The sequence below is a fragment of the Arachis ipaensis genome, chromosome B04 (genome assembly GCF_000816755.2).
Source record: "Arachis ipaensis cultivar K30076 chromosome B04, Araip1.1, whole genome shotgun sequence".
In the NCBI taxonomy this organism is placed as follows: Eukaryota; Viridiplantae; Streptophyta; class Magnoliopsida; order Fabales; family Fabaceae; genus Arachis; species Arachis ipaensis.
Window position 1 is genome coordinate 14,841,193 of NC_029788.2, and position 19,884 is coordinate 14,861,076.

Genomic DNA, 19,884 nt, shown 5'->3' on the forward strand with positions numbered 1-19,884 from the left:
GAGAGATTCAAGAGGGAAGCCGGTTCAACTAAGAAGGCATGACCTCAAGCCCGTGGCTAGGGGATGGTTGGAGTTCATCCAACGCTCAATAATTCCCACTAGCAACCGGTCTGAAGTTACTATAGACCGGGCTATCATGATCCATAGCATCATGATTGGAGAGGAAGTAGAAGTTCATGAGGTTATATCCCAAGAACTCTACAAGGTGGTGGATAAGTCTTCTACTTTGGCAAGGTTAGCCTTCCCTCACCTCATTTGTCACCTCTACAATTCAGTTGGAATTGACATAGAGGGAGACATTCTCATTGATGAGGACAAGCCCATCACTAAGAAAAGGATGGAGCAAACAAGAGATCCCACTCATGGACAAGAGCATGAGGAAACTCCTCATCATGAAATCCCTGAGATGCCGCAAGGGATGCATTTTCCTCCACAAAACTATTAGGAGCAAATCAATACCTCCCTAGGAGAATTAAGTTCCAATATGGGACAACTAAAGGTGGAGCACCAAGAGCATTCCATCATCCTCCATAAAATTAGAGAAGACCAAAGAACCATGAGAGAGGAGCAACAAAGGCAAGGAAGAGACATTGAGGAGCTCAAGCACTCCATAAGATCTTCAAGAGGAAGAACAAGCCGCCATCACTAAGGTGGACCCGTTCTTTAATTTCCTTGTTCTTTATTTTCTATTTTTCGAATTTTTATGCTTATGTTTATCTATGTTTGTGTCTTATTACATGATCATTAGTGTCTAAGTGTCTATGCCTTAAAGCTATGAAAATGAATCCACCACCTTTCTTAAATAAAGAGTCTTTTAATTGAAAAGGAAAAGAAGTGCATGAATTTCAAATTTTAAAGTTTAATTATTTTGATGTGGTGGCAATACTTTTGTCTTTCTGAATGAATGCTTGAACAGTGCATATTTTTTATATTGTTGATTCATGAATGTTAAAATTGTTGGCTCTTGAAAGAATGATGGAAAAGGAGAAATGTTATTTGATAATCTGAAAAATCATAAAATTGATTCTTGAAGCAAGAAAAAGCAGTGAAAAGCTTGCAAAAAAAAAAAGAGTATATGCGAAAAAAAAGAGAAAGAAAAAGAAAAAGCAAGCAGAAAAAGCCAATAGCCCTTTAAACCAAAAGGCAAGGGTGAAATAAAAAAAAGGGGGGATCCAAGGCTTTGAGCATCAGTGGATAGGAGGGCCCACAGGAATAAAATCCTGGCCTAAGCGGCTAAACTAAGCTGTCCCTAACCATGTGCTTGTGGCGTGAAGGTGTCAAGTGAAAACTTGAGACTGAGCAGTTGAAGTCATGGTTCAAAAGCAAAAAGAGTGTGCTTAAAAGCTCTGGACACCTCTAATTGGGGACTCTAGCAAAGCTGAGTCACAATCTGAAAAGGTTCATCCAGTTATGTGTCTGTGGCATTTATGTATCCGGTGGTAATACTGGAAAACAAAATGCTTTGGGTCATGGCCAAGACTCATAAAGTAGCTGTGTTCAAGAATCAACATACTTAACTAGGAGAATCAATAACACTATCTGAATTCTGAGTTCCTATAGATGCCAATCATTCTGAACTTCAAGGGATAAAGTGAGATGCCAAAACCGTTCAGAAGCAAAAAGCTAAAAGCCCCGCTCATCTAATTAATACTGATCTTCATAGATGTTTTTGGAATTCATTGTACATTCTATTCTTTTTATCCTATTTGACTTATAGTTGCTTGGGGACAAGCAACAATTTAAGTTTGGTGTTGTGATGAGCGGATAATTTATACGCTTTTTGGCATTGTTTTTAGTATGTTTTTAGTATATTTTAGTTAGTTTTTATTATATTTTTATTAGTTTTTATTTAAAATTTACTTTTCTGGACTTTACTATGAGTTTGTGTGTTTTTCTATGATTTCAGGTATTTTCTGGCTAAAATTGAGGGACTTGAGCAAAAATCTGATTAAGAGGCTGAAAAAGGACTACAGATGCTATTGGATTCTGACCTCCCTGCACTCGAAGTGGATTTTCTGGAGCTACAGAAGCCCAATTGGCGCGCTCTCAATTGCGTTGGAAAGTAGACATCCTGGGTTTTCCAGCAATATATAATAGTTCATACTTTACCCAAGATTTGATGGCCCAAACCGGCGTTCCAAGACAGCATAGAAATTCTGGCGTCAAAACGCCAGAACTGGCATAAAAGCTGGAGATAAACGCCCAAACTGGCACAAAAGCTGGCGTTTAACTCCAAGAAAAGTCTCTACACATAGAAGTTTCAATGCTCAGTCCAAGCACACATCAAGTGGGCCCGGAAGACGATTTCTGCATTAATTACTTATTTCTGTAACCCTAGACTACTAGTTCTCTATAAATAGGACCTTTTGCTATTGTATTTTCATCTTTTGAATCATGTTTTGATGATTGAACCCTCTTTGGGAGGTTGGCCATTCGGCCATGCCTAGACCTTGTTCTTATGTATTTTCAACGGTAGAGTTTCTACACACCATAGATTAAGGTGTGGAGCTCTGCTGTTCTTCATAAATTAATACAAGTACTACTGTTTTTCTATTCAACTCAAGTCTATTTCTTCTCCAAGATATTCATTCGCACCCAAGAACATGATGAATGTGATGATTATGTGACACTCATCACCATTCTCACCTATGAACGCATGCCTGACAACCACTTCCGTTCTACATGCAAACAAGCTTGAATGCGTATCTCTTGGGTTTCTAATCTGGAAAGCTAAATTAAAATCACAAATATCTGGAATACCTCAGATAAAATACATTCAAAGTAGTAAAATCTAACATGGAAAATTTCATAAGCCAATTGGGCAACATAAGTCAAATACAAATAAAAGCATTAGAGTATCTGAAAGTAAAAGAGAAATATGAAGAAAAAGGAATATTGAACCTGGATCGAGAGTCAATCTTAAAAACTAAGAGAAATTCTAAATCCTAATCCTAAGAGACTCTAAAACTACATCTAAAACATGAAAAGTGAATTGTGAGAGCTTGATTATGAATGGATGTATTCCCCCACTTTATAGTCTCTAATCTGTGTTTTCTGGGCCACAAACTGGGTCAAAAACAGTCCAGAATTTGCTGGTTTCGAATTTTGCATGGATCACGCGGTCGCGTCACCTAGCGTCAGGGGAACTATAGCATATTATATATCAAATCGAAGCCCCAGACGTTAGCTTTCCAACTCAACTGAAACCGCATCGTTTGGACCTCTGTAGCTAAAGTTATAGCCATTTGAGTGCGAAGAGGTCAGGCTGGACGGCTTGGCAATTTCTCTAACTTCTTGTATTCCTTCCACTTTTGCATGCTTCCTTTTCATCCTCTGAGCCATTCCTGCCCTGTAATCTCTGAAATCACTTAACACACATATCAAGACATCTAATGGTAATAAGAGAGGATTTAATATTAGCAAATATAAGATCAAAGAAGCATGTTTTCCATCAAAGCACATAATTAGGAAGGAAATATAAAACCATGCAAATATTATGAATAAGTGGGTAAAGAGTTGATAAAATCCACTCAATTGAGCACAAGATAAACCATGAAATAGTGGTTTATCAACCTCCCCACACTTAAACACTAGCATGTCCTCATGCTAAGCTCAAGAGAAGCTATAAAGATGAAGAGGAATGGTAGAAAGTATGAAATGCAATCCTATCTATATGAATGCAGCTAAATGTGAAATGCTTCTACCTACTTGCTTTAAAAGTAAACAAATCTTTTAAGAACAAATATGAATTGGATTTCACTAATTCAAATCATGAAAATGAAGTACAAATAGACTTGTAGAAGAAAATAGCTCATGAAAGCCGGGAACAAGGAATTGAGCATCGAACCCTCACTGGTAGTGTATACACTCTAATCACTCAAGTGTTTAAGGTTCGATTCTCTCAATTCTCTACTATCCTTGCTTTCTAAGGCTTGCTCTTCATCTAACAATCAACATAAATTTAATGCATAAATACACATATCAAGAGGTCTTTTAAGGGTTGTAATGGGGTTAGGGTGAAGGTAGGATTGTATTTGGTCAAGTGGACTAAAATCTGAATCCTTAATTAACTTAAACTTTCCACCTAACTTAAACAATCCATGTAATCACAATACAAATTATAACTATCCATCAACCATGTTTTCCATATTATTCATGCATTCTAATTCTAAGTACCGTACATATGCATTGCTTTCACCACTTACTTTGGGGCATTTTGTCCCCTTTCTCTTATTTGCACTTTTTCTTTTCTCTTTTTTTTTTTATATATATATATTTTTTCTTTTTCTTTTTCTTTTGTTTTTCTCAATGCATATGATTAATTTATTGAATGCATGAACATGTCCTAAATATTTCTTTCACATTTTTAGAAAATTCTAACATACTCAATTCTCAAACCAAATATTTCCAAACCCAATTTCCCACACTTAAATCATAAGCACTCTCACTAGTCTAAGCTAACCAAGGATTCAAATCAAGGACATTATTGTTTTCCGCTTAGAGTTAATGATGTGCTAAAGTAAAGAACAAAGGGGTATAATAGGCTCAAATTGGTTTGCAAGGGATAATGAAGGGTTAAGGCCATATGGGTATGTAAGCTCAGTGAAACAAAGGCCTCAATCATATAAGTGCATGCATACATCAAACCATGGAAATATAGAATTAAGCAAGACAAAGATCACAATTTTATAGAGAAAAATACACACTAAAAATAAAATATTGGTTGATAAAATGCAACCAATTAAATAGGCTCAAAAAAATCTCACTGGTTTTGTGTGTTCGAGCTCTAAACCATGTTCCAGTATAATATTTCTTCAAACAAGTGTAACAAAAAATTTTATTCAAATTAGTGAAATGTTATAAAAAGTTTCTTGCTTTTCCGCTTCCCTTCCGGGTGGCCATCCTGAAAGAAAAAGGGAAGAAGAGTAACCCAGAAATAGAGATAAGAAAATAAAAGAAGTATGGGTGGGTTAATGCCAAATGATAAGGGTCTCATTTACATGGAAGCTTCAACATGTAAGTGAGAAAACAATAGAAGCCATGGCATGCCAGTGGTGCAAAATTTGCAACAATGGGAAAGAGACTGGGTAATGAAAGACAATGTGAGTTCATGTCAATACAAAAGGAATATCAGTATTATAAAAATTAGCATTGATTTAAATAATATTACCCAATCAGAATTAAACAAGTCACTAAGCACCAAGAAAATACCAAAAAAGATGTAACAGTTGAATAAGAATATTTGAACACCAATAATAACTTTAAAAAAAATAAAATATGCAATGAATGAAAGTATGCAAATAAATTAAATAAAATAAAATGAAAGTGAAAAAGAATGAGAAGTAGAAAAAGAAAGTGAGAAAGGAGAGAGAAGGAAGAAATTAGGATTAGAAGAGAAAAGATAAAAAAAATTGGCACTAATCTGGATAGGTTGTGCGATGCTGGCGACGCGGTCGCGTGGTGCGCAATAAGGTCAGATGACGCGAACGCGTGGGGCACGCGATCGCGTGACTTGATTTGTGCTAGTGGCGCGAGTGCAGCCTCGCGGTCGCACAACTCTCTGTTCGAAACTCTTTTTGCCAAAATTCTGGGTGACGCGATCGCGTGAGTAGCCTTTCTTTTAAAAATGACGCGGACGCGTGGGGCACGCGTTCGCGTGGTAGGGCTTGGGCTTCTAGCACAAGTTCGGCCCAACTCCAGCTCAACTTTCTGCCATACACCCTTTTTACGCCGATTTCAGGTCACGCGGTCGCGTAGGTGACGCGGTCGCATGGGAGGTCATTATTCCCATATGACGCGGTCGCGTGGGGTGATTTGTGCCATTGGCACGCCTCCAGCGCTGCTCCTGCGAAACTCTCTGTTCATATTAATATTGTCTCCCATCTCCTTGCGACGCGGACGCGTCGCTGATGCGGTCGCGTCGCGTGCTCGCTTTTTTTTTTTTTAAGTCTGAAAAGAAAATGCAGAATGCAGTGTTAATATGAATGTGATGCAAAACTCCAGGTTCAATAAAATAAAATAAAACTCAAAAACAAATAAAACTAAATAAAAATGAAAAAGGAACGATCATACCATGGTGGGTTGTCTCCCACCTAGCACTTTTAGTTATTGTCCTTAAGTTGGACATTTGGGGAATCCTTTGTTATGGTGGCTTGTGCTTGAACTCATCCAGGAATCTCCACCAATGTTTATGATTCCAATGTCCTCCGGGGTCCCAAACTAGGCGTAGAAAGCCTTCAAGTAAGTTAAAGCAAGTGACCAGGCCCCAAGAGTGCTGATTTCTAGATTGAATTCCGGGGTCCCAGACCTTGCCTTTGCACCCGTCTTTCTGTTGATCATCATGATTCCATCCGGGTGGCAAGCAATCTGAATTCTCACTAAAGCGGCCAAACAACTTCCTAGACCCATTCAGTTGAGCTTTACACCAACCTTTAAACTTTGAGCACACAACCATGTTGAACCTTGCTTGACAGTTCCAACCATTAACCATCTTCCTCTTACTCTTAATGCCACAAAGAGCTCTAAGTTGACCATCCGTCTCCAGTAGCCCATATGCAAGTGGAATTAGAAAGCTAAGGGATATGAATTTTACCCACTTGAATATTGTGAAGGATGATGGCAACTTAGGGGGAGGGGTTTCCAACAACTTTGGCAAGGTAATTTCAAGCTCCACTCCCTTGTGCTCTTTTCTGATAACTACCACCTCCTTGCAAACTTCTTCAATTTCAACCTCTTCCTCTTGGTAGCTCTCTTTCAATTCAATCTCCTCTTCATTGCTTTCCAAGGGCATGGGAGGTTGTGCTTCTTCTTCTTGAATCTCCATCTCTTGATCAACCTCTTCCAAGTCTTCAACTATGATATGCTTTGGAGGTTGTACACCCTCCTCAGCATCAATTTCAACCGTCTTGGAAGGAGGCTCTATGACTGGACTTTCCCATGGAGGTTCTGCATCTCCTAAGTCTTCAACCAACTCTTCTTCTTGAACAATGACAGCTTCTTCTACTTGTTCTAGTACGAATTCATTCTCTGTCTTGTCCACTGGAGCCTCTAGTATCTCCTTCATGCTACGCCCTTCATGAAATTGTCCACATGGGGCTGTGGTTGACCCTTGTATATTTGAGCGTCTAGAAGCCCATTGAATTAATACTTGCTCCAGTTGTTGAATGGTTGTTTAAAATTTATTTACTGTTTCCCTTAGGCGAACCTCTGCTTCTCGGGTTGCCGGACTTGGACATGATACAAAAGAAAGTAGTGGTGGTTGGGAGTGATTAGATTGGAATTGAGGTGGTTCTATATATGGTTCATATGGCTAATAAGGTGGTTGGTATGGTGGTTGAGGGTTAGGGTCATATGGAGGTGAATGGCGGAAAGGGGCTTGTGAGTTTGGTAGTTCAAAGTTGTGTTGAGGAAAGGGTTCATAGGCATATGGTGGTGGTTGTTGATAGTCCATTGGAGGTGGTTGTTGCCATGAGGGTTGTTCAAATCCTTGTGGCTCCTCCCATCTTTGATTGTTCCAACCTTGATGCCTGTTCTCATTGTAATTTCTTCTTCCTGCAACATAATTGTAACCAGACTCATAGCCAAAGGGGTGAGAGTTCATGGTAGTATGAGAAAATAAAAACTGATAAAGAAAAAAAAATTTTGAAAAGGATATAATTTTTGAAAAAAGGATAAGAAAAGATTTTGAAAAAGATATGATTTTTTTTATAAAATATTTGATTAAAAAAAATAAGAATGGTAAGATAAATTTTTTTTTTTAAAAGAGAAATATGAAGAAAAAGGAATATTGAACCTGGATCGAGAGTCAATCTTAAAAACTAAGAGAAATCCTAAATCCTAATCCTAAGAGAGAGAGAGAACCTCTCTCTCTAAAACTACATCTAAAACATGAAAAGTGAATTGTGAGAGCTTGATTATGAATGGATGTATTTCTCCACTTTATAGCCTCTAATCTGTGTTTTCTGGGCCGCAAACTGGGTCAAAAACAGTCTAGAATTTGCTGGTTTCGAATTTTGCCACGCTGGATTTCCGTCACTGCGATGCGGCCGCATGGATCACGCAGTCGCGTCGCCTAGCGTCAGGGGAACCATAGCATATTATATATCAAATCGAAGCCCCAGACGTTAGCTTTCCAACGCAATTGAAACCGCGTCGTTTGGACCTCTGTAGCTAAAGTTATAGCCATTTGAGTGCGAAGAGGTCAGGCTGGACAGCTTAGCAATTTCTCTAACTTCTTGTATTCCTTCCACTTTTGCATGCTTCCTTTTCATCCTCTGAGCCATTCCTGCCCTGTAATCTCTGAAATCACTTAACACACATATCAAGGCATCTAATGGTAATAAGAGAGGATTTAATATTAGCAAATATAAGATCAAAGAAGCATGTTTTCCATCAAAGCACATAATTAGGAAGGAAATATAAAATCATGCAAATATTATGAATAAGTGGGTAAAGAGTTGATAAAATCCACTCAATTGAGCACAAGATAAACCATGAAATAGTGGTTTATCAACCTTCCCACACTTAAACACTAGCATTGTTGAAAAGACAAACATCCTCGCCTCTTCTAAAAGAGTAAGTATTGGATTTCCCCTTGCTTCCTTGATCTTTGAATTGAAAAACGCACAAGCATTGTTGCAAATCGAGTCCAATTTGGGGTTGTGTCTGAACTGTGACCTCGTCCATGCCTCTCTGGGCCACTTGTCAAGATACTTCCATGCGTCCTCGTTCATCCTCTTTATCCTATCCATGTTTTCCTGAATTGCAAGAATTGAGAAAAGTGAAAACAGTCCATGTAAACTAACTCCAAAACAAAACTATTGTCCTTACATACCTTAAACTCTTGAAATGTAGTTGCTCTAGCACACTCCCATGACAGTCCCCTCAGCTCCAAGTCCTTTCACTACTTGTTGAAATTTCGTCACAGATGCCACACACAGAAATGGTGGCCCACATCAGGCATCACCGCTTTCATGGCAGGCAGTAATCCCTGAATGCAACAAATATTATGTTACCATAATAGTCCCTACGAGTAATAATAGTTCACCATAATAGACCCTATCATTCAAGTGCGTTCATCATTATAGTTCCTGAATTGCACCATTCAGTCTCTATCTAAGTTATAACAAACAGCATACCCACAGAAGTATAGTAACTAATCAAACAATAGTAACAGAGGTATCATCAATCATAGAATTTTACTGCACTTATGTACTAAACCAAGTTAACACAGTTTTATACAATGCAATTTAAGTGAGATTAAGGTTATACTAGGAGATTACCTTTTGCATGTCAGAGATGAAGTTCCACCCATGAGTCTTGTAGTCTCTAAGGTCTTCATGTAGCAACTCTAGAAACCACTTCCAATTCTCAAAGTTCTCCACTTCCACAACTGCCCATGCAATAACGTATATATGATGATTATCATCTTGTCTAATAGATGAAAGTATTTACCCCTGAATACAGTTTTCAAAAAATCCCCATCAAGTCCAATTAACGGACGACAAGCAGCACTGAAACCTGACTTGCACTCACTCAAGCAGACATACATCCTCTCAAATATGACCTCACCACTAGGCTGTGGCTTTGTGCAAATCTAAGCAGTGGATCCTGAGTTGGTCTTCAACAGTGTTTCACCATAGTCCCTAAGCATGGCATATTGATGCTTCGCATCCCAATAAACTATATTCCTAGCATCACACAGTACCCATGATATAGAGTTCCATTTGAGAGACAAGTCGTATTTCGTCTTGAAATAAGTTGTAGCCTCACAGGTATTCTATTTGAGATCTCATTTTGTGTGGATCATATAAGTATCTTGCATCTTCATAGCCAACTAGTTGTGACTTGGATTCATAGGGATAAAACAATCCCATATCAACCTGTTACGGCCTGGCCCAAACCAGTAGCGGGCCGGCCCGACCCGGACACGCGCCCCTGACAGCTACGCTACAGCTGTGAGAAGGAAGCATCAAGGAAGGTGGGCCTGTCCTTGATGGGCCCACCTCTGACATGGTATATATGGGGAAGGTCCTACCCTTCCCCCAAGGTACGTTACATGCCATTTACCCCTTTTTCGCCTACACACATCACTGACTAAAGCGTCAGAGTGTCTTTGAAGGTGACACCCCCCTTTTTTCCATACGAAGAGCTCGGGACGTCGGCTACACTCCCTTCAACCCAGCAACACGGAACCAGGCGATCCCCCTCTCATCAATCGAAGTACCAACCCGAACCGTCCGGTACCCGACCTACCGAACATTGGCGCCATCTGTGGGGACAATCGCCTGAATGGAAGTTGTACTAGGCCCAGGAGGAGCAGGCCGTAAGACCGAACGCAGAGGGGAAGCCTCTCCCCAGCCACGCACGAATTCCCCTCCACGACGAACCACTTGATCTCCCGAAAGGCGACCCTTCGAGGGAACTAGCGACAACAGTGCCAGAATAATGCAGGAATTACGCCACAGGATGCAAGACCTAGAGCGCCGGTTGGCAGATCGGAAACTTCGTCAACAGACTCTCGAATCGAGCCACTCCCACTCCGTCTCAAGAAGCCGCTCCCGATGAACAACTAGCCCACAATCTGAGGCTGAGAACGACAGGGAAGGAGGACGCGTGAGAAGACACCACGACCCCCTCATATACGCCAGGAACGGTAGGCGCACAATAGAGTAAAACCGTGAGGACGCCCGTCGGGAGGACGACGAGGGAAGAACAACCAGAACACGAGGACCAGTGATAATGGGTGCAACCCCATTCCATCGTTCCATCCTCGAGGTCTGGCTGCCAAAACACTTTGACAAGCCAACGGACATGAGGTACGACGGAACCCAAGACCCACAGGAACACCTTACGGCTTTCGAAGCCAGAATGAACCTGGAAGGAGTGGGAGACGAGGTAAGGTGTCGTGCTTTCCCGGTCACCTTAGCGGGACCTGTAATACGGTGGTTCAATAACCTCCCGCAGGGCTCGGTGACCAGGTTCTCAGAAATCAACCGCGCCTTCCTAGCCCAATTCACAACCAGAATCGCGAAGGCAAAGCACCTAATCAACCTACTCGGAGTGACCCAGAGATCCGGCGAACCGACCAGAAATACCTAGACTGATTCAATGATGAATGTCTGGAGATTGATGGGCTGACTGACTCGGTTGCAAGCTTGTGCCTGACGAACGGACTCCTAAACGAGGACTTCAAAAAGCACCTCACCACGAAGCCGGTATGGACAATGCAGGAGATCCAGTGTGTAGCGAGGGAGTACATTAACGATGAAGAAGTCAGCCAGGTCGTGGCTGCCAACAAACGGCAGCCCTCTTACAATCAAACCCGGCATCACGGGAGTGAAGAAAGACAAAAGGAACACGCCAGGGACGGCGGTTCAAATAAGATTCCCAGACCGTTTCCTCGTGTCGGGAAGTTCACTAATTACACTCCCCTCACCGCGCCGATTATGAAAGTTTACCAACAAATAGCCGAGAAGGGGATCTTATCAAAGCCTCGACCTCTGAAGGAACAAACAGGGAGGAACCGGAGCCTCTACTGCGATTACGACAAGGGCTACAGACACAAGACGCAGGATTGCTTTGATCTGAAGGACGCGCTGGAACAAGCGATCAGGGATGGAAAGTTAGCCGAGTTCTCCCACCTCATTAGGGAGCCGAGGAGACGAAACCGCGACCACGAAGGCGAAGACAAGACCCGGGCAGCAAAGCGACGCCAAGAGCCGGAGGACAACGACCATGGCCTGACCATAGTGAACGTGGTAACGGCGAGAAACGTGGCGCTCAAGTCCAAGTCGGCACATAAAAAAGACGGCAAAATCCTGGCGGTTTCCACACCCTCTGCGCGAAGCCCCAAGAAACTTCCATCCATCTCATTCGGCCCGGAGGACCAATGGTTTGACGAGGTCGCGGAAAGCCCTTCCATGGTCATTACGGCCAGAGTGGGAACCGGCCTCATCAAGCGGATCCTTGTCGATAGGGGGCAGATTTGAATATCATGTTCCGCAATGTGTTCGACGCCTTGGGTCTAAAGGACGCCGACTTAAAGACTCACCAGCACAGCGTTGTAGGGCTCGGCGACCACTTCATCAAGCCGGACGGGACAATCTCCCTGCCGACCTCCGTGGGACAAGGCCAAGAGAGAAGAACGGTAATGGCAAAGTTCGTGATCCTACGAGACTCTACGACCTACAACATCATCCTAGGGAGGAAAACCATCAACGACCTAGGGGCGGTCATCAGCACGAGGATGCTGTTAATGAAATTCATAACTGAAGGAGGATCAGTAGGGTCTGTAAGGGGAGACCTAGAGACGACAGTCGCTTGCGATAACTCCAGCCTCTCATTAAGAAAGAAATCCAAAGAAGCATAAGGAGTGTTCCTCGCCGACTTGGATGCCAGAGTCAGCGACAAGCCGAGACCCGAACCAGAAGGGAACCTAGAAAAGTTTAGAGTCGGCAACACGGAGGAGAAGTTTACCTTCGTGAACAGAAACCTCCTTCACGAGCTGAAAGAACCTTTAATCGAACTGATCAGAGCCAATGGTGACCTATTTACCTGGACACCAGCCGACATGCCGGGAATAGATCCCCAACTCATGTCGCACCATTTGGCCGTCAAGCCAGAAGCCAGACCGGTGGCCCAGAGAAGGAGGAAGATGTCACAGGAAAGAGCAAAAGAGGTGGCCAAGCAGACGGCCAGCCTCCTTGAAGCAGGATTCATCTGGGAACTTGACTACTCGACCTGGCTGTCGAACGTAGTCCTAGTAAGAAAGCATAATGGGAAATGGAGGATGTGCGTGGACTATTCTGATCTCAACAAAGTATGTCCCAAGGATTGCTACCCCCTACCCAACATTGACACGCTCGTCGACATGGTAGCGGGATACCGGTATCTGAGCTTTATGGACGCTTATTCCGGCTATAATCAGATACCGATGCACCGGCCAGACGAAGAAAAAATGACATTCATAATGCCAGGAGGAATTTATTGCTACAAGGTAATGCCCTTCGACCTGAAGAACGCATGGGCTACATACCAAAGATTGATGAACAAGATATTCGGCGACATCATTGGCAAAACGGTGGAAGTCTACGTGGACGACATCCTCGCCAAGACCACCCGACTTGAAGACCTTCTGAGCGACCTGGAAAGCGTATTCGCGACCCTCCGACGACACGGCATGAGGCTCAACCCTCTCAAGTGTGCCTTTGCCATGCAGGCCGAGAAGTTCCTAGGATTTATGATAACCCAAAGGGGGGGTGGAAGCCAATCCTGAAAAATGCCAAGCAATACTCCAAATGAAGAGCCCGGGCTGCGTCAAGGACGTCCAGAGACTGGCGGGAAGGCTCACCGCGCTATCTCGTTTCCTCGGGGCGTCGGCTGCCAAAGCCCTACCTTTCTTCAACCTAATGAGAAAGGGAATAGCTTTGAATGGACCCCCGGCATGCGAGGAAGCGTTCAACCATTTCAAAAAGATACTTGCAACACCGCCTGTGCTCGGTAAACCTGTGGTCGGAAAACCGCTCTACCTGTACCTGGCTGTAACGGAGGAAGCACTGGCGGCGGTCTTGGTGCGGGAAGAAGCGAAAGCCCAACAACCAATTTACTTTGTGAGTAAAGCGCTGTAAGGAGCAGAACTCAGGTACAGCAAGTTGGAGAAACTGGCACTAGCGCTCCTAACCTCTTCCCGCAAGCTACAGCAATACTTCCAAGGTCACCAAGTGGTCGTAAGAACGGATCAGGGAATTCGCCAAGTGCTCCAAAAACCCGACCTAGCGGGAAGAATGATGACCTGGGTCATTGAGCTGTCCCAATATGACCTAAGGTACGTGCCTCGACATGCAATCAAGGCACAAGCAATGGCAGACTTCCTGGTAGAAGTAACCAGAGACCCAACCGAGGACACGGGCACACGGTGGAAGCTCCATGTAGACGGAGCCTCCAACCAGATGTCCGGGGGCACCGGGATCATCTTAGAAAGCCCAACCGGGGTCATTTACGAACAATCGGTCAAGTTCGAGTTTCCAGTGTCGAACAATCAAGCAGAATACGAAGCCCTCCTAGGTGGTTTGATTTTAGCCCGGGAAGTCGGGGCTACGAGGCTAAAAGTATGCAGCGACTCACAGATCATCACGTCGCAAGTGAATGGAAGCTACCAAGCTAGAGATTCGCTACTACAGAAGTACTTAGAGAGGGTTAAAGAACTGAGCAAACAGTTTGAGGAGGTCACGGTTCAACACGTTCCAAGGGAGAGAAACACACGGGCAGACCTCCTATCCAAGCTAGCGAGCACAAAATCTGGAACCGGCAAACGCTTCCTCATTCAAGGCATCACGAGAGAACCAGCGGTTGCCCTCCACCTGACCGAGATAAGCCCCTCCTGGATGGACTCCATCACCGATTTCTTGCAAAACGGCAAACTCCCTGGAGGCGAGAAGGAAGCCAAAGTGTTAAGAAGGGAGGCTGCCAAATACACGGTCATACAGGGCCAACTATTCAAAAAGAGACTTAGTCAACCTCTGCTAAAGTGCCTACACCCCGACCAGATGGACTACGTGCTCAGAGAAGTCCACGAGGGGTGCTGTGGTCACCACATCGGGGGCAAAGCCCTAGCAAGGAAGCTCATCTGAGCTGGATACTACTGGCCGTCAATGATGGAAGACTCCAAGGAGTTCGTGAAAAAATGCATTAAGTGCCAAGAGAACGCTGACTTCCAAAGAGCACCGGCCACCGAACTAAAGCCCAGTTTGGCTAAATAACTTAAATAAGTTCTTTTGGAAAAAGAACTTAAAGCATAAGGACTTTTATTAATAGCAACTTATAAATAAGTTATTTTGTGTTTGGATTTTTAGTTATAAAAGTACTTAATTTGAAGTTGTAGCGTTTGGATAAATAACTCAAAAATTACTTTTTTTTATAGAAGAGAATGAATATTAAAATAACGATGATAACAAATACTTTCTAATATTAAATATTAATTTTACATAACCTAATCACTAATATTATGTATGATATGGTAGGTGAAAATAAAAAATAAATATAAAATGTGTATCAATGTATATTTTGTTGTTATTTTTTATTTTACTCCTATTAGAACACCCTTCTCCTTAATTGAGGTCAAGAATTTGCTATAATTAACTATGAAAATAATAGCAAGCTATAAAATCACATGTGAAAAAAATAAAATTAAAACTGAAATTTCATACCATAGTTAAATACAAATTTAATAATAAAAAATAGAGTGATAAAATGATAACAAAAATACTTAGAATGAATATATGCAGTAGGTTGTTCAGATGCAATATTGTTTGAAAATGAAAATGGTGGTGGAGGATCAATACTTCCATCAGATGAATCATTACGTGAAAATGATGAGGTTTGTAATATTGTGTGAGAATGATGGTGGAATGCTGATGGAATGCCAGTGCTTCTAGCAGACCTTGCGTGAAAATGGTGGTGAAGGGTCAGTATTTTTCACAGAGTCAAGAAGGAAAGTAGATTTTTTTTTGTTTTGAAATTAATTTTTTTTTAAGGAAGTGGTAGAATCCAGAAGCAGAGAAGTCATATATTTCTACTTCTTCAAAAAGCTATAAATTAACTTTTCGGGAAGTTAAAAGCTTTTTTTAAAATGGTGCCAAACACGCATATTATGACTTTTCATAATCCAAAAGTCAAAAAAAGTAGCTTATGCTACTTCCCAAACGGGCTCTAAGCCTGATGACATCTTCCCGACCCTTCGCACAGTGGGGAGTCGACCTCTTGGGACCTTTCTCGGTTGGCCCAGGGCAAGTCAAATATCTCATAGTCGCCGTCGACTATTACACCAAATGGATAGAGGCCGAGCCACTGGCCACTATCTCCTCATCCAATTGTAGAAAATTCATGTGGAGGCAGGTGATAACTCGGTTCGGCATCCCGGAAGTTGTCATCTCAGACAACGGGACGCAATTCACCGATAAGAAGTTTGTAGAGTTCCTCGCCGGCTTGGGCATCAAACAGAAATTCTCCTCAGTAGAGCATCCCCAGACAAACGGACAAGTCGAGTCCGCAAATAAGGTCATCTTGCTGGGCCTCAAGAAACGGCTAGACAACAAGAAAGGAGCATGGGCTGATGAGCTCGCCTCTGTCCTCTGGTCCTACTATACAACCGAGCAGTCCGCCATGGGAGAAACCCCCCTTCCGCCTGACATACGGGGTAGACGCAATGATACCTGTAGAGATCGACGAGCCAAGTCCACGGTTACTTCTCAAGGGGGTGGAAGAAGCTGTAGAAAAAGACCTAGTAGATGAGACCAGGGAGAAGGCCCACCTGTCAGAGGTAGTACTAAAGCAAAGAATGGCCATGCGCTACAACACCAAAGTGCTCAAGAGGGAATTTGAAGAGAACGACCTCGTCCTACGGCGCAATGACATCGGCCTACCGACCCAGGAAGAAGGCAAACTGGCGGCGAACTGGGAAGGCCCCTACAGGGTCAAAAAAGTGATTGGCAAGGGCGCCTACAAATTGGAGAAGCTCGATGGAAGGGAGGTCCCAAGAACTTGGAATATGGGCAACCTGAGAAAGTTTTACTCCTAGATCAAGCATGCCGACCAGGCGATCTAACGAGCTTAATCGCTTACCTTTGTATCTACCATGGTAACAGACTTGCTTAATTAACGATTAATTTTTACTTGTCATTTCTACCAATTTCATTTCTATTATTCTTTTTCCTACTTAAACATCACACGACAACAAGTTCCACGACGCATTAAACGGAATCACAATACGGCACCCCGGGACTGATCACCCCCGGGGCCACCTAAACCAAAGCCATTACAAACGGCTACAACGATAACAAAAGGCCACGACCTGGCTCCGACAAACTACCAACACAACGGTAAACAAACATGAGCGCAAAGCTCACACCAACAAAACGGTAACACGACGAAGTAAAAACACTACCAGAGGCAAAGACGACGGTAACAATAAGCCGACCAAGCGACTTTTAAAATATAACAATATAAACAAGTTCTACAACAAAAACCATAAATCCATACAAAAACACGAGGCACAAGAGCTCATTTCTTCGGCATGTCAATAATCTTACCATCCTTGATCGTCTTGAAAACTCCAATCGCTGATGTATCAAAGTCGGGAGCCACGATCTTCACCTAGGCCTTAAGAGCCTCCTCAGTCATGAAGATCGCGTTCTTTCCCTGCTCTCTAGTCGCCTTGTGTTTCTTCTTAAGCTCTTCAACCTCGACTTGAACAGCCTTAGCCAACGAGACGGCCTCGTCACGTTCTTTCTCCAAGGCCACCACCCGACCTTGTGCAGCATTCAGTTGGCTCTCTAGAGTCATCTCCCGCTCGGTTAAATGGGACACGGTCTCATCGGAGGCTTTCATCTTCTCCTCGGCATACATAACTTTCTCCTCAGCTGCCTTGAGTTTTTCCCCCGCCTCGGACAGCTGCTCTTGAAGCAATTCAACTTGAACTTTGAATTCATTGTTGGCCGTGGCAGCAGATTCAAGCTTTCTTCGTAGCGACTATATCCCCGATAACTCGAACTCAGCCTTCCGAGCTATTACAGCCCCACGGAGCAGCGTGCGATACATCCACCTCGCCTGCCCCGCCAATTCGGTACCAAGGAAGTGATCCTCTGTGCCGGGGATCAGTTGGGAGTCGATGAAAGCCCCAGCATCAAAGTTTCTCTCCATCACAGTAAGAGTTTCCTCAGGGCTAGAAGACGCCCTCTGCCTCTTGGGAGTGGGGATAAGTTTCAATTCGGGATCCTCTTGTCGGGAGGAGGACGAATGCCCGACGCCGGCCGTCTCCTCGAGAATAGGGGAAGCATGCGTCCCGGCAAAGTTTTTGTCAGACATCTCGGTGTCACGAGGAGAAGGCACTGATTGATCCTTTTTCTCCTCAGGAGGGTTCTCCGGTTTCTTGTCGACCTTCTCGTCGGCCTTCTCCTCATCACTCTCCTCCAGGAAGGTCTTATACAAACCCTCAAGCCCCGTAACCGAAGCCAACATCTCCACTGCAACGGACAAACAAACGTGTTAGTCGTGAAGCCGGCAAAACCAAATAAAAGCGATAACAATGCAAAAAACACAAAGCAAAGCAGCTCACAAATATAATTCCTGGCGACCTCCCGCTCACCCATGAGGAGGTGGGAGTTCACATGGTTCTTCCCGAAAATAGCCCACAACACGTCGGCAATTATCTTGTCTGTGGCAGACATTCCCTTATAAGTCACCTTAATGAAGGTATTAGACCCAGCCCCAAAACTCCAGTACGTCAGGATAAGCCGTTCCATCTCTAACGACAACCAAAAGGGGTGACGACCTTTGACTGGACGCACCTTAAAATACTTATCTTTGAATCCATGATATGAGTCCTCGAACAAGCCAAAGATCTTCCGACCATGGGCAGACTGGAAGGACATGAACCCCTTCCTCGCTTTCCCCTCCTTGGAAGGATTTGTAAGGTTAAAGAAAAAGAGAAAAACATCAACAGACACCGGCAGCTCCAAATATTCGCATACTATCTCGAAACAACGGATGGAAGCCCAGCTGTTCGGGTGCAGCTGTGACAATACAACAGATATCTGGTTGAGGAGCGCCATTTCAAAAGAGGAAAACGGGATGCGAACTCCCACCTGGGTGAACATGGCCTTATAAAACTAGATCCAGTCAGCAACCCGGGGGAAGTGGAAATTAATTTCGTATAACCGCTCGCTGGGGGCAGGGTCGAAGACGTCATAATTAGCCTCCTCGTCCGTCCCTCCGCACAGGTACTCGCCTTGTCGAAACTCCGTTAGCTCCTCCTCGGCCATCTGGTTTGGAGAGTCCTTTAAGTCGGAAATAACCCAAGCATATGGGTCATAGCCTGCGGCGGAGGTGGAAGCTCGTGAGACGACGCGAGGCATACCTACAGTGGGATTACCACTCGGTTAGTCTAACAGGCCGGGAGCTCGGAAAAACCCAGAAACTATACTCAACCCACCCAAAACCAAAAACAAGTATGGCTAAGGCACAATCTAAGTCAAGAAAGTGGGCATCCTGGAATGGTAACCCCCTAACGCACCTATTTAACACTAAAACTATCTAACATATGAATCAAACAAGCAGCAAGGACAAGAAGCAAGCACAAACAGCAAACATACAGAAAAGCCAACAGTAAAGACAAGAGAACCTTGAAGCAGAAAAGAGAAGGGATCAATGTTTACCTGAATTGGTTGTGAAAACTTGGAGAAGAAAGAGATGCACAAGGATGCTAGAATGAGGCTTTGGGATATTTGGGAGTGAAGAAGCAGAAAACAGGAGAAGCAAGAGTGGGAAAGGAAAACAAATGCAAAACTGTTTAAAACTGCCACTCAGGAAGCGCGAAAGGCCTAGGGGCAAAATGGTCTTTACGCACAGGGTTTTCCAACCCATTATGAGTATTTGATGCTCCGCGCGAGGAACGAGGCGACAAACGGTCACCTCAACAACAAGCAGACACGTGCGCAAGAGGCACGTCCCCTCCACGGGCGGCCGACCTGGCGACAACACACGGAATAAGAGATAACGCGCCACCAACCACCTTCACAATCATTGCTGATGCGTTGGGGCACTGTTATGGCTGTTACGGCCTGGCCCAAAACACTAGCGGGCCAGCCCGACCCGAGCACCACCCGACTCGGACGGTCGGGAGCGAGACGCTCAGTCGCCGACCCGGACACGCGCCCCTGACAGCTACGCTACAGCTGTGAGAAGGAAGCATCAAGGAAGGTGGGCCTGTCTTTGATGGGCCCACCTCTGACATGGTATATATGGGGAAGGTCCTGCCCTTCCCCCAAGGTACGTTACATGCCATTTACCCCTTTTTCGCCTGCGCACATCACTGACTAGAGCGTCGGA

The 19,884-nt window shown here is 43.8% G+C and overlaps 2 protein-coding genes across 2 annotated transcripts; both read left to right on the forward strand.

Annotated features, from left to right (window-relative positions):
- On the forward strand, positions 10,813-11,990 carry LOC107636126. Its single transcript, XM_016339658.1, has 2 exons — positions 10,813-11,034; positions 11,127-11,990. The coding sequence occupies exons 1-2, from the start codon at positions 10,813-10,815 to the stop codon at positions 11,988-11,990; spliced, it is 1,086 nt and encodes a 361-aa protein (XP_016195144.1).
- On the forward strand, positions 13,788-16,290 carry LOC107636127. Its single transcript, XM_016339659.1, has 3 exons — positions 13,788-14,583; positions 15,288-15,376; positions 15,745-16,290. The coding sequence occupies exons 1-3, from the start codon at positions 13,788-13,790 to the stop codon at positions 16,288-16,290; spliced, it is 1,431 nt and encodes a 476-aa protein (XP_016195145.1).